Genomic DNA, 14,956 nt, shown 5'->3' on the forward strand with positions numbered 1-14,956 from the left:
AATTACCTGCATAAGATAGCTTATCTACCTGATTTGGTCATATTTAGAATATGAACTAGAGGGAAAGCCTTTCTTTGAGACCAGTGTTGCAAGGTGGGTCTCAACGATTAAAACCAGTATTCTTGCCTGGGAAATCCCATGGACAGAGGACCCTGGCATGCTGCAGTCCAAGGGGTGGCAAAGAGTCAGACAAGACTTAGTGAATAAACAATAACAACATGAGAGTGTTATATGGTAGCCCTAGTCTCCCTAATCCTTTCATTCTGAATCTGTGACTTCTATTGCCAGGCATCCTCCTGGTTCTTATCTAGCTGAAAATAAAACAGGCTCAATCAGAAAAGATGGCTATACTTCATATTTGTTGAGGACAAATACTTCCTTGCCTAAAGTCAGTTTAACTCCTCTTCAAGCTCATATCTTCAGTCAAATTGATAAGTTTAACAGTTCTACAAAGTCACCTGAGGAACTAGACCTACAGAATAGAACTGATACTCACTGTTATTGCTGTTTTTTCTGGCTGTGCCTCGTGGCATATGGGATCTTAGTTCCCCAACCAGCAACTAAATCCATGTCCCCTGCAGTGCAAGCAGAGTCCTAACCACTGGACTGCCAGGAAGTCTCTGCTGTACCTCTAATTACTGTTCAAAACACTCTAACAATCTGAGCAGTATTTGGTTGGCTTAATTATTCCCAGGAGAGTCTGCCAGTAATCACTTTATGGAAGGGACCCAGCTGCCCTCTAATACTCATACTCTCTCATCAAAGGTTCTTCAAGGGGCTTCTCTGGCAGTCCAGTGGTTGGGACTTCACGTCTCCAATACAGAGCATGCAGGTACAGTCCCTGGTTTGGGAACGAAGATCCTACATGCTTCACGGCATGGCCAAGAAACAAAATAGGTATTTTTAAGAGTTGGGGGGGGGAGTTCTCCAAGAGGGGCTTTTTCAAGAGGCAAAGTAAGGATCCCAAGGGAAGCTTGGCTGCCCAATCCTGTGCAACCGAGGTTGCCGAGGAACTCCCTTTCCAGGAGGTGGTATGTGGCCTACCTCTGACTTGGTTGTACAGCCACCTCTGTAGTTCTGTTTTCCTCTCAACCCTGAGAGGGGAATGACATTTCTTTGTTTAGATATTTTTATCTCTTAAGCAATATTTTCTACAGACTATGGAAAAAGTAGCTGTTGGTATGAATGATCTGCTCCATATTCTGACCTGGAAACATTTAGCCAACATCAAGCAACCAAGTTTTCCTCTTCGCTAGGGTTCAATATCACTGATTAGTGTGTTCATTTCTCAGTATAGTACACAGTAGGTCAGAACTTCTGAGATGAAGCAATTCTACCACCTCAGTCCCTCAAGAAATCAGGTCCTCTGTTGTATAGCTGAGACTGATATACTGGGGGTGGAGCAACAACACAAAATATACCTACACAAAGAGAATATAAATTTTCTAGATTGAGAAGAGTCTGAAGGAGAAGCAACAACCCAATCTTACTCCCTTATTGTCTTTTTCCCTCTAGAGAGTAAAGCACAGTATTGCAAGCAATAGTTGAATCCATTAACATTTAGTTAGTTGTTAGAAGTTAAGTGTGAGACTGTAGCAGTTGATATGTAAACACTAACAGCTAGGTTTACAACTAAATAGGTTGATCAAATGATCAGTTAGATCCCAAATTTCTCAGCATGTTTTGCCAAACTCTAATACACAGCCCTGTATCCCTACTGGAAAAAAGAAGGGATCCTAGTTAAAGAGAGGGGAACCAAGATCTTGCCTCAAATATGTAATGAAAGCCTTGCACAGTACAGACTTAAAAACAACAGATAAACAGAAGGGCCAGAATCCAAGCCTACACAAAAATGAAGAACATGCTTAGACTCTAGTCAGAGTGGAGAAGACCACAGTTTCCAAAGAGAGGACTGACCATGGCCATGAGGAAAAAGGAAAAGTAAACTCCTATTAGAGGTAATGGCTTTGAAGGGAAGAGTCCAGGTAGCAGATAGACAAGAAGAGGAAGGGCTTTCTCCTCTTACCCCACATCCTTACTTGATTTTCAGTACAGTCACTAAAGAGATAACCTACTTGGGGGGACTCTAGTTTGCTTTTTGTTGTTGTTTGTTTTCATTTATTTTTTATTTAGGTGGAGAGAAATAAAACAGGAACCATGAATATACCTTTCCTAGAAGTTACACAACAGAAAGTGCAGGAGTATTTACAATGTTTGGGGGTGGTTAAGTCTTTCAGTCTTTTCTTCCAAGGCAGTATGTGTAATAGCAAGTCAACTATCTGACAAGGATAACTGTCACTAAGGAAACTCACTAGGGGTGTTTCTCAGAATGATATGCCACATTCATCTGCATCAGAATCATCTAGTCTTATTTAAAAAAAAAAAAGGCAAAAATTCTCTGGTAGCATTCAAATTTCTAAATCAGAATTTATGGACATAGGGTTAAGTTTTTAAGATGCTTCCCTGGTGGTTCTCTAATAATTTCCTGATGATCTGCACTAATGTTTAAAAACTATAGTTCTAGAGGATCTATAAGATATCAACTTGGACAACCGGTAGTGTAGTAACAGTAAAATTATAGAACTAGAAAGACTTTCCTTTTTAAAAGGGTTATGTTCATTGACCACTGCTCAGAGCTGAATACTAACAAAAGAGCAACTCTCTAATAACCTATGTCAAACTATGCACTTACAAATAAAACAGTTAAGAAGTAATGTGGAATCATTCTTGGAATGGCAGCAAAAATACTTATACTTACCGAAATATGGTGTGCATACATTGGCCTAGACAGGAAAAATGCTGCATCATGAGGTGTGTGAAATTCATTACAGAGCACATCAATTGAAGGCACTCGCTTTATATAATCTTCTGTGCTTAGATTAGATGCTAAAAACCCACCAAACTGTACCAGGGTATCATGACACTAAATTTAAAAAATAAGACAAAAAACACAAATGTGCTAACATTTTATTAAACCAATGTAATGTTTTCCAAAATGACTAAGATGTTCTTTTTAACAATATTTTGATTAACAATTAAGAATTCAAATATTACTACTTGAAAGAACTTTGGAGACAATCCACAAACTTAATCATATAACCATATTACAAAAAATACACTCAGGTCCTGAAAAGTTGACTAATTTGAGAATTTTTTTAATATAAATTTATGTATTTTAATTGGAGGCTAATTACTTTACAATATTGTATTGGTTTTGCCATATATCGACATGAATCCACCACAGGTGTTTTGATAGTCGACCAGGGTCTCAAGTTCACCACTTTTAGTGGTAAAATACATTTACCTAAATTTTATAGAACATTATGTATACACAAGTCAATTCTCTTGGCCCTTAAAAGTAGAAAATTTTATAAAACACGTGTGATTTTTTTATTACCTTGTAATATGGTGATAGTTAAACACATTTTTTAGGTTAGCCATAGGTTTTGGTGCTTAACGCATTATTGACTAGAGACGTATTACTACGTCTTTTGTCACCTGAATGTTATTGACCAGGAACACATCAATACATTCTTAGAGAGTGCTACAATTAACATCACCATGTAAAGTTGTTAAAGCTTAAAATTGATCAAGGGTTCATTATACAATCTATGATTATCATTATTCACATTTTGTTAGGTTTTTGTTCTAAACTTGTGTATATTATAAATGCAAGTTTATTACCATAAAATTTTCAAAAATGACTCAAAACCTTATATTATATCCCCTAGAGCCATCTCTTAAATATCATAATTTGCACAGAAATTGTCCCTATTTCCAGAATGTCTATTTTATATATACATCATATGCCATAATATATATATCATATATAATATACACCATAATATATATATAATACATATACCATGGTATATATAATATATATGATGAGCAAAATGACATTTTTCAAATTACATAACATTCTATATTTTCCATTATCAAGATTTAAAAACCCACAGAAACACAAAGGCCACTTTAACTTGCCTGATCATAGAGTTTTCCCACAAGTTTCAAATGTTTCTCTCCACCTTCCTGAAAGATTACCCCATTCCTCTGCTGAGCCATAAGCAAGCAGAGAGGAAGAGCAAGATCATGGTCTAATAGTGCATCCTTTAATCTCTGGGAGGATTTTTTCGTGTTTCTTATCTGGCCAAAATAACCACCCTGCAAAAGAGAAGACATACATTTTACTAGTGTACCAGTACATAACACATGCCATCTGATTTGAAAAAAGAAAACAGGAAAGGTTTGGTTACAATCCTGAAGATAAAAAATCTCACACACCTTACAATCCTTCCCTCTCCTGACAAATTTATTTTACTGACACTATAACTGCCACTGGCTTTAGTCACTGGCTTAAAGATAACTGCCAATTGTCTTTAAACTTCTACATATTTTCCACTTTCTACCATGTGGTTCCTTATAAAGGATTATTCTTTAGTCAGTTCGGAGCAGATTCAACAACAGAGTAACTATGCTCAGATTTATGCCAGCTGGAGTATCAAGGACCACAGAAGATTTGATATTTATTTCCTTTTAGATGTATTACTATCTTTTATACTTTGTTTCAGCTTTTTAAAAAGGTTTAAATAACTAGAACATTGGCATTTTTAAAAAGGAGGTGGGGACGATTATAAGAGAAGGGTATGGCTTTGACATTTAGCTTTATGTACTTATTTGATGTTTAAATTCTTTATTATGAACAAGCATACATTTTTATTACTGTAGCTTTGTAGTACTGTCTGAAGTCTGGGAGGGTTATGCCTCCAGCTTTGTTTTTTTCCCTCAAAATTGCTTTGGCAATTCTGGGTCTTTTATGGTTCCATATAAATTCTAGGATTATCTGTTCTAGTTCTGAAAAAAAAAAAAAAAGTCCTAGATATTTTGACAGGGATGACATTAACTGTAGATTGCTTTGGGTAGTATGGCCATTTTAACAATGTTAATTCTTCCAATCCAAGAGCATGGAATATCTTTCCATTTCTTTGAATCATCTTCAATTTCCTTTATTAATGTTTTATAGTTCTCAGCATAATAAGTCTTTCATTTCCTTGGTGAGGTATATTTCAAAGTACTTTTTTTAATGTGAATTTAAAAGGTAGCATGCACCCAGTTTGAATTTTAAGTCACTAAACAAAAAGAGCAACTCTCACCTCAGCTTTTAGTTGCTCTCCACCAGTCATGGCTTCTAGTTGCTCCATTGTCATTTCTTCTGTAATTTCTATTCCTGCCATTTTTTGTACCACTTCTTTCAGTATAAGCAGGTCAAAACTATTTAGGAAAAATAAGAAACAGTCTACAGTTGAAACTTCAAATGTAAATCAGTTGTAATTAATACACTAAGAAGGAGGAATGGAGGCAGGGAGAGGAGAAAGGGAAAAAGGAAGGAAATGCAAGTTCAAAGTTGCAATATTTGAGCCTAAGATGACAGTTTGGAGGTCTGCCTTAAGCACATTTATTACTGTGCCAACAGTTATTCATTTGAATTCTCTAAGTTTATGACTACTGATGAAAATAACACCTTATGACTTCTAAGATCTTCCTTAATTTGTTAAGTAATGAAGTAAAAACATACTTTTCTACAAAATAGATGCAGGTGTGTTTCCAAAGAAAGGTAAAGCTAAGCATACCCAAGATACAAGTTAACAGACAAAAGAACAGTGGTTTTTCTAAGACTCCTTTTTTCTTAGAAAGAAGAATGGTGGTTTTTCCAAGAGAGTAAGTGCTTACTCTCTCAACTTGCCTTGCTTCTCTAAACATAGTTTTTGAAAACAAGAGGGCCCTCATGCAAGTTAGTATGCAACAAGTGCCAATAAAATCTTTCCATTAGATGGTCACAAAAACTGTATCACTGTACAGAAGACTGAACTGGAGATTTTAAAGTAACATGATTATTTTCCTGGCCTAAATAGTCACAGAAGAGTCAAATGTATGGGAACGGCCAATAGATCCTTAACATAGTTTTGTTTTTCTTTTTTAAATTTTTCCCTAAACCAAAACAATCTGTCAAGAATTACTTAGATAATACTTGTTTGAAGCACCAGAGAGCTTTACAGATTTGTTTGCTTTCTACCAGAAAGCTTTTGAAAATATTTTTCAATTCTTAGTCTAGTCAGTCTATTGCTGATGGGGTTTAATCTACATTCTAATTCAAACTCTAAGCACTGATATTAGTCCAGAATAAAATAATAAAATTATTTATACAGAAAAGAGGACAGTGTCCAAAGATACATTAATGTTACCTATCTCTAAAGTTTAAATTCAAAAAATAGTTGTTTTAAAGATAGTACATACACCTTCAAAATAAACACATTCCTACCAAATGCTCAATGTAAAGGCCAATTCCTGCCCAGTAGCATAATCAATAGTGCAATATGTTTTGCCATAAGAGGATTTAAAATATATCAATCATTTATTCAAAAGTCTAATGCATAGTCAATATGAATTTTTTAATGAGTTACATATATAGCCAAATATTATAAAATTATAAAATTGTTTATATATGTAAGTTATAATTTCTTTAATTTCTTTTAAGAATTCCATGTAAATAAGTGAACAACTATTATTCTTAAGTCTACAACCAACAAATAGTTTTTCAAGATACTAGCAACCTCAGTATCCCAATACCAGCAGACGCACTCTAATTATCGAATTTCATTTACATATAATTTGCTATGAATACCTTTTGCCTGCCTTTAGCTGATTAGCCACATACTGAAGAAGACCAGCAAGATCAATTGGATATTTACGAAAAACTGCACCACAGAAACTAGCCAGACCTATATGGAAAAAAAACAAACAAACAGGGCTTTTAAAAAAAACAGTTCGTAAAACAAAAAGCACAATATTAAGTGTCATTTCAACTAACTCAATTTGCAAAACAAAATGAGCTGGGAAAAACTGTTGCTGATGCCACTGAATAGAATTTTATAATTAATAATATTAAGGTTGGTACAAAAGCAATTGCGGTTTCAGACAGTGAAATTTTAAATCATTATAACTAGGCTCAAACACATCTTTATTAATCAAAATAGGAACCACTACAATCAACACATTTTTGCCAATGAGAAATAAGTTTGTTTATTCCTAAAGCATAAAATATCCATGCTTCAGGATTTGGCGAACTCCTGGAAAGCATTTTCTGCATCCTGCTGATTATGGAAGCATTTACCCTGCAAAAAGTTGTCAAGATGCTTGAAGAAGTGGTAGTCAGCTGGCGACAGGTCAGGTGAACGTGGCAGATGAGGTGAAACTTTGTAACCCAATTCATTCAACTTTTGAAGTGTTGGCTGTGTGCCATGCGGTCAGGCACTGTCATGGAGAAAAACTGGGCCCTTTCTGTTGATCAATGCCGGATGCAAGCACTGCAGTTTTCGGTGCACATCATCAATTTGCTGAGCATAATTCTCAGGTGCAATGGTTTCGCCAGGATTCAGAAAGCTGTAGTGGATCAGACCAACAGCAGACCACCAAACAGTGACCATGACCTTTTTGGTGCAAGTTTGGTTTTGGGAAGTGCTTTGGAGCTTCTTGGTTCAACCACTGAGCTGGTCATCCCCAGTTGTCTTACACAATCCACTTTTTGTCACATGTCACAATCAAGAAATGGTTTTTTGTTGTTATGTAGAGAAAGAGAAGACAACACTTCAAAATGATGATTTTTTTGATTTGCCGTGAGCTCATGAGGCACCCACTTATCAAGCTTTTTCATCTTTCCAATTTGCTTCAAATGCCAAACAACCATAGAATGGTTGACAGAGTTCTTGGGAAACTTCTTGTGTAGCTGTTAGATACTTTGATAATCCTCTCAGTTGGTCACTGTCAACTAGATGGCCGGGCAGTGTGCTCCTTATCTTCACGGCTCTTGTCTCCTTTTCAAAACTTCTTGAACTACCACTGCACTGTACATTCATTAGCAGTTCCTGGGCCAAATGCATTGTTGATGTTGCAAGTTGTCTCTGCTGCTTTACAATCCATTTTGAACTCAAATAAGAAAATCACTCGAATTTGTTTTTTGTCTAACATCATTTCCCTAGTCTAAAATAAATATAAAATAAACAGCAAGTAGTAAGTCATAAGCAAAAAAATAATAAAGTGAGAAATGCACATTAAAATGTTATATAACATCATTTTATACAAAAGTGTATAACCACATTTATTTAAGAATGTATTTCAATATCAAATGGCAAAGTTCAACAATGCACAACTGCAATTACTTTTGCACCAACCTAATAGCTAATATTCATTGATCATACATATGCCAAGTAACTACTAAGCTCTTTATGTAATTATCTCATTTAATCTTTGCAATAATCATCTCAAGTTAGTATAAACCTATCAATAAGGAAAATTCTGGAACAGTTATGTCATGAAACTAGCTAAGGATCACAGAGTTGGGTATGAGGTAGAACAGTGATTCAAATATTTAGGCCTGATTCCACAACCTGTGACATGAATTAGGCCACAACAGAATCTTTCATATAACTCAAACTTGAATGATCAACAAAACACTTGCCCCTCAAAAGTTTGAGTCACAAAAAAAATCTCACTTTATCTAGGAATGTGACACCAGTTGTGGAAGTGCAAGGAAACATCACCAGACCAAGAAGCAAACAAAAGACCAATTTTAGCCAATAGTCTTTATCACATTAGTAGGGAGAAAATCCCAGTCAAGACAAGAGGAGGAGACCCTAGTGAAGTCAAGTGATTTGCATCCTTTTCAACAATTATTTGCTGAGCACCTAAAGGATAATGCACAAAACACAGGTCCTGGTCTCAAGGAGCTTACATTACAGAAAGATACAGAAAAGTAAACTAAAATAACTATGATGAATAAAAAGCTACACAACAGTACCGAAGAGGGACATTTTATTCTGACATTTTGGGTGGGAGGTGTTAACAGGGAAAGCTTCCCAAAGAAAGTGACTTGAAATCTAATGAATAAGTAGAAGTGTGCTGGAAGAGATGAGTGGGCATGGATGTGTACCCCCAAGAAGAGGGAATAATATGTGCAAAAGGGCCATGGAAAGTGCAAGAAGTTCACTTTCCATTTGAACTAGAATATTAGGGAGGGGCAAAAGATGAGGCTAGTATAGAAAGAGGACCTGATTCCAAAAGAACTTACTTGTATGATATAGTACAGATTGCAGACTTCAAAGGGCAATGGAGAGTTACTGAAGATTCAGCTATTAGAGACACAACTGCTTGAAAGAAAATGTAAATGGCTGCTAGAAATCAAAGGCACAAGGGGAAAAAACGCAATGCTAGGGCTTTTTATGAAACAACCAAGTTTTTGTTCTTTTAAGGTAACTGGAACCTCAGGATAGAAAGGAGAGATGGAAGAATAGTTCCCTTAAGATTAATTCTTCTAAAATAATAGAATGGATGGGAACTTTCATCTCCCTAGTAATGTTTCTCCAAATTCTATCACAGCCAATACTGATCTCTTGAGTTAGAAAAGGAATAAATACCATATGAACCTCCTTACACAACCGAGGACTTGAACCCTCTGTAGAACAAGCTGAGTGGTTAGACAGTCTCAAAAGCTCTTGACAAATAGATTCTTCTTAGCATAAGTAACAGAATACATAGCATGGCAGTTAACAACAGATGGAAATTTCATCCTTGGAAAAATAAAAATACTTACTCTGAAGCCAACTTGAGATGGTTGTGTCATCATGTTTCATTTTCTCCTTTTCTGGATTAGCTAAAGCTTCAATGATACAATCTTTCATATATTAAGAAAAAATTTTAAGTCATTACATCTCTAACAATGACTTTTAGCTAAGAGAACAATAAAATGCCACCCTTTGGAAAAAAGTTAATTGTTAGCTTCAATTTATTACAAATTATTGAAAAATACACTCATTATAGTACCAACTTTTCTTTTTAGCAGCCTCTTTTCCATCTTTTAGCATGCAAGATAGAATCTAACTATATCAAAGATTTTTGGTCATCTTAACATTATCTTTCCCAATATACAACCCAGACACAAACTCCAGACTGGCCAATCTTCCAATCAGCCATCTGAATCAACCTCAGATGGTTAAGAAAGGAACTTAGAATGAAAAAAAAAACATTCACCACTACAACCTATGAAATGTAAAACCTATGAATTACTTCATTTGAAAGGATACAGGCCAAGACGTCATAATTCAACGAAGTGAGGTATTTCAATGAATCTACTACAGGTGTTATCAAGTTATCATACTTCTGTATTTGTGACAAGATCTGGAAGATGGCAACAAAGAATAAAAGGCATTAACTAATCAAAAGAGAACTTTTACTGTGCTAACTAAATAATGGCTAGTCTTTTTTATTTTTCAAAAGAAATAATACTTAAAATTAGTTTCCTTCCATTGTTTTATTATATAAAACCTACTATTCTATCATTTCCTAAGAAAATATTTTCTTAGGACACATTTTCCAATTAGGAAATAATTCCAGGACATCCAAACTTGAATTTTGGAATTATAGAGGCTAGACTGACGACAAATGTGTTTTAGAAATCACATTCTAAATATGAAAGTGTTACATCTGAATTGCAATGAAATGCTGTTCAAGTGTTTCTAAAAACTAAATCAACAAATAATGTATTAATGTATTTATTAATGTTTTTGTATCTCAAAATGTGATACATGAGACAATGTCAGAGAATCTGTTTATAGCAACAGCATTGTCACATATTACTAGAAAAGTAGATCAATGTATTAAGTATATAGCATACTAAATTTTATTTTTAGAATAACCATACAATGGTTCATTTGCTAAAGATTTTTCCCCTAAAACTATCATTTTTAAACCTACATCATTCTATTTCCACTTGTGCTAATTTAAAGACAACAAAAAGAAAAATCCCTGAAAATAATATTAACCTCAAAACATACATAATCAAACAAAATGGTTGGATTGCTGTGGCTCAACTTCCCAATTTGTCTTCCAGAAGGCTTCACATTTTCCTTGGTTAGACGCCTACAAGAGGAGAAAAAGGTGGCAGGGATCATCTTAAGTAATTTCCCTTGTAATGTTGGTAGCTTTGTTACATCATGAAAAAAAATTTATTTCCCATATATCCAAAATGGATCCGTATAAACAACCACCCTCATCATATGCTTTACTGCAGGACTTGAGCTATTTTGATTATGCATTCTCCAAGAGGGCATTAAACTCTTGTATTAATGCTTAACACTTATAATATACACATTTTCATTTTACAGTAATAGTCTAATAAGCATTAAAACTCTTAATGTACTCTGCTGCTGCTGCTGCTAAGTCGCTTCAGTCGTGTCTGACTCTGTGCGACCCCAGAGACGGCAGCCCACCAGGCTCCACCGTCCCTGGGATTCTCCAGGCAAGAACACTGGAGTGGGTTGCCATTTCCTTCTCCAATGCATGAAAGTGAAAAGTGAAAGTGAAGTCGCTCAGTCGTGTCCGACTCTTAGCAACCCCATGGACTGCAGCCCACCAGGCTCCTCCATCCATGGGATTTTCCAGGCAAGAGTACTGGAGTGCGGTGCCATTACCTTCTCCGTACTCTACAAGTACATGAAACTCTTCTTACAGAGAATAATTATTTCAGATTTAGAAGGGCTCACTATCAGTTTAGGGATTAAGATAACAAATTTGGTGTAATACACTGAAATGCCTCATGTCATCTGTCTTAGTGACCCTAGAAGAGTGATAGCCAAGATTGCAGTTGATACAGGAAGTTCTCTGATTTTCATATTCAAAGTAATCAAGTCCTGAAAAATTAATTCTACTCTTTCCTTTCTCTTTAATTCACCCTCTACTAAGTATTCTTTTACTAACATTTTGGAAATTTATATCTATGAAATGCTTACAAATTCAAAACAATTATTACACAGGATCTTAAACTCTTCTGATGAGATTATTACATAATAAATCTAGAAACTTGAAAAAATAACAAGTGACAGCTTTCTAGAATGAAAATATAATGAAGCAAATAATGAATTTAGTTGACAGTTCAAGGAATGTGACCATTCTGGAAGTGACAAACTATAATTATCTCTAAAAACTTAAGACAAAACTGATACATTAATCAAAATTATTTCATCAACTGCTTCCCTTTCCCATTTTCTATGCCCAGTTTCTTTTTTTTTCCATAGAAAAGAATGACTCATCAGTTTTAAACTTTGGCTATACTCTGTTCCACTTTCAAGCTTACCACCACCTGCCCTTACTTCTAACCCTACTATTTCAGGTAGCCCTCCTACTTGACAAAAACAGTCATTTCTTTCCCATTTTTTTTTATTTCATTCCTTTCTGCTTCCTCCCTCCACCAAAAAAAAAAAATTATAATAAAAGGAATATTCTCTTGATTATGTCTTCCCCTCAAGCAACTATGGTGCTTGGCATATGGAACACAATCAATGAGCATCTGTGGAATGAATTACTGGATGCCCTATAGGAAATTCATGTTTTAAACAGTAATCAAAACTGGTGAAATTCTCAAGTAATAAATTAATGATTTCATTCTCAAAAAATTCAATGAATACTAAAATCATACTGTTCAAGGCTAATGTAACAGTTACAGCTAACAAAAAAATCCAAATACATGAAAAATTCTGCACATATTGTTCTGTGATAAACATTTATATTAATTTACTTATTCATTAATTCATATTAATGTCTTCTATGATGGGCAGAGTGCTAATCACTAGAAATACAAAGATGTGTAACAGTTCCTACTCTCAAGCTCAGTTCAGCTGGGGAGGTAGATTTAAAACCATTTAAAAAAATTTTTTATTCATAAACAATTAGAGCAACTTATAGAACATTACTTATTATACACTATCAATAGTATAAAAAGAGAAGGAATAATATATTTGTATCTATTTGCATATACATAAAAATATCAAATGATAAATAAGAAACTAAACAGTGGCCACATTTTTTTCCCTTGGGGGAACTGAGTGGACAGGGTGAGAGACTTTTTACTGTCTACTTTTTCATATCTACTAAAATTTAAAACATGTGAATGTATAAACTAGTAAAAAAAATTAGATAATTTTAAAAAGAAAAATAATCATAGCAATATACATAAGCAGTATGATAGTATTTATATGCATATTTAATAGTGGCGGCACAAATAAAGAACAATCATCGGACTTCCCTGGTGGTCCAGTTGTTAAGAATCTGCCTGCCAATGCAGGGGACACGGTTCGATCCCTGCTCCGGGAAGATTCCACATGCCGAGGGGCAACTAAGCCCATGCACCACAACTACTGAGCCTGCACACCCTAGAGCCCGTGCTCTGCAACAAGAGAAGCCACTGCAATGAGAAGCCCGCGCACCGCAACTAGAGAAAGCCCACACGCAGCAATAAAGACCCAGCGCCCCAAAAATTAATTAATTAAATTTTTAAAAAATCAATTTTGCTTGGTGGTATATGCAATGGAAGGCTTCACAGAGGTGACACTGGAGCCCACCATCCAAGGGTGAGGTCACCAGATGGAGAGAGGAAAAGAGGTAAGGGAAAATCTGTATGAACAAAAGAAAAAATATATGCAAAGAAAAAGGAGACCATAGCACATTCAGGGAAACATACGTGGGGCTCAGTACAGCTAGAGGTAAAACTGACAGGAAATGAGGATGGAAATAGTGAGACAGATCATGGAGGTGCTCTTATATCACCATGCCATGAAGTTTGACATATAACCTGCAGGCAATGGTTAGTCACCAAAGGATTTTGAAGAAAGAGAATAATACAAGGCACTATAATACTCCAGCTGAAAGAACTAAGTAAGCGGGGGTAGAGAGTGGAAGAGACAGATTCAATATTTAATACATCATTAAATAATCCATATAAAGCACTTAGTTCAGCGTCCATCACATATAGTAATGGCTTCATAAATATTAGCTATTATTAAGCTAGAAACCCTACTTGGGGAATTCTTAAAACTGGAACTCTTTCAGAAGGAGCAGTTCTTATATCACCTCTTAACATGCCTTCCTTTCCTAACTTCCATGAGGTGGAATAATTCGTTCTCTTCTCAATTGTCCCAGAGAACTTTATACATGCTGTGTAACAGCCATCTATTAAACCAGACTGTGATTGTGCACACACTTGTTTCCCTAGTAGACTGCAACCTAGGATAATATCACTAGGCAAAGAAAGTCTCACTGCACACTGTTTAATCTAGTTAAACTAAAATGCACTACTTCTAATTAGAATAACCATACCACTGCTCTAATGTAAAAGAAATGACAAAAAACAGCCTTGCTGAAAATCCTTGCAATGCAGCAGTGTAATTAGTATCTAAACCAGTAGTGATTTGAAGTATACAATTTTCATAATTAAACTTCAAACAGTTTACTAGGAATTAGGAATAACATCACTCATGTTTTTAGTGACATGAAAATAAAGCACACAAATTTAAAAAATGGAAATTTTTCAAAAGTTGAGTCCCTAAGGAGATAGTTCTGCATGATTCTACTAGATCTTCCATAAAGGGGGGAAAAATGCTAGCAGAAATTCCTAGAACTTTGACTATCTTGTATAAGCCATTGGATGTATTACCCAAATTGAGCAAAGGCCACAGTATGCTCTCCTTTAAAAAAAAATCCTATAATTCAACCTATAAAGGATTTTTATAGAGTTTGTAGCTTTGCAAAATGACACCTACAAAAGCTAATATAGTCAAAACAAGCTAAAAACCACAAAAATTGGTAGTCACTCTATGGGAAGTATATAATCAGCTATACCATTAGTAAATACTCCTGGGCATCCTCAAAACTGAAACTCAGACACGCTGGCTGAAAGAAAGTAAATCAGATCCAGATATTAAGAAGAAAAATAAATTAAAACTTACTTCATGATATATTTGGCTCTGTCTATTGTTTGAGCTTTAACTTTTACTAAAAGTGGATGACTGTTGTAAGTCTCATTCTTCCACTGGCCATACAGACGATATCTTTAAAAATGATGAGATGAAGA

General features: G+C 35.1%; 1 protein-coding gene across 14 annotated transcripts in view; it reads right to left on the minus strand.

The window, feature by feature from the left end:
• THOC2 (THO complex 2) overlaps window positions 1–14,956 on the minus strand; it is a 117,860-nt gene that overhangs the window by 26,380 nt on the left and 76,524 nt on the right. For 10 of the 14 annotated variants that reach the window (XM_025276461.2, XM_025276458.2, XM_025276459.3 and 7 more), the window contains 8 exons: window positions 14,832–14,933; window positions 10,875–10,971; window positions 10,137–10,230; window positions 9,647–9,727; window positions 6,683–6,779; window positions 5,154–5,271; window positions 3,985–4,164; window positions 2,759–2,923 (listed from right to left, as the gene is read on the minus strand). In XM_025276461.2, coding sequence (XP_025132246.1) covers window positions 2,759–2,923; window positions 3,985–4,164; window positions 5,154–5,271; window positions 6,683–6,779; window positions 9,647–9,727; window positions 10,137–10,230; window positions 10,875–10,971; window positions 14,832–14,933 — 934 coding nt within the window. The remainder of the gene's footprint in view (window positions 1–2,758; window positions 2,924–3,984; window positions 4,165–5,153; window positions 5,272–6,682; window positions 6,780–9,646; window positions 9,728–10,136; window positions 10,231–10,874; window positions 10,972–14,831; window positions 14,934–14,956) is intronic. The other 4 variants (XM_006064995.4, XM_006064996.4, XM_025276462.3 and 1 more) reach the window with 1 other exon arrangement.

Source organism: Bubalus bubalis, chromosome X (genome assembly GCF_019923935.1).
Source record: "Bubalus bubalis isolate 160015118507 breed Murrah chromosome X, NDDB_SH_1, whole genome shotgun sequence".
Lineage (NCBI taxonomy): Eukaryota > Metazoa > Chordata > Mammalia > Artiodactyla > Bovidae > Bubalus > Bubalus bubalis.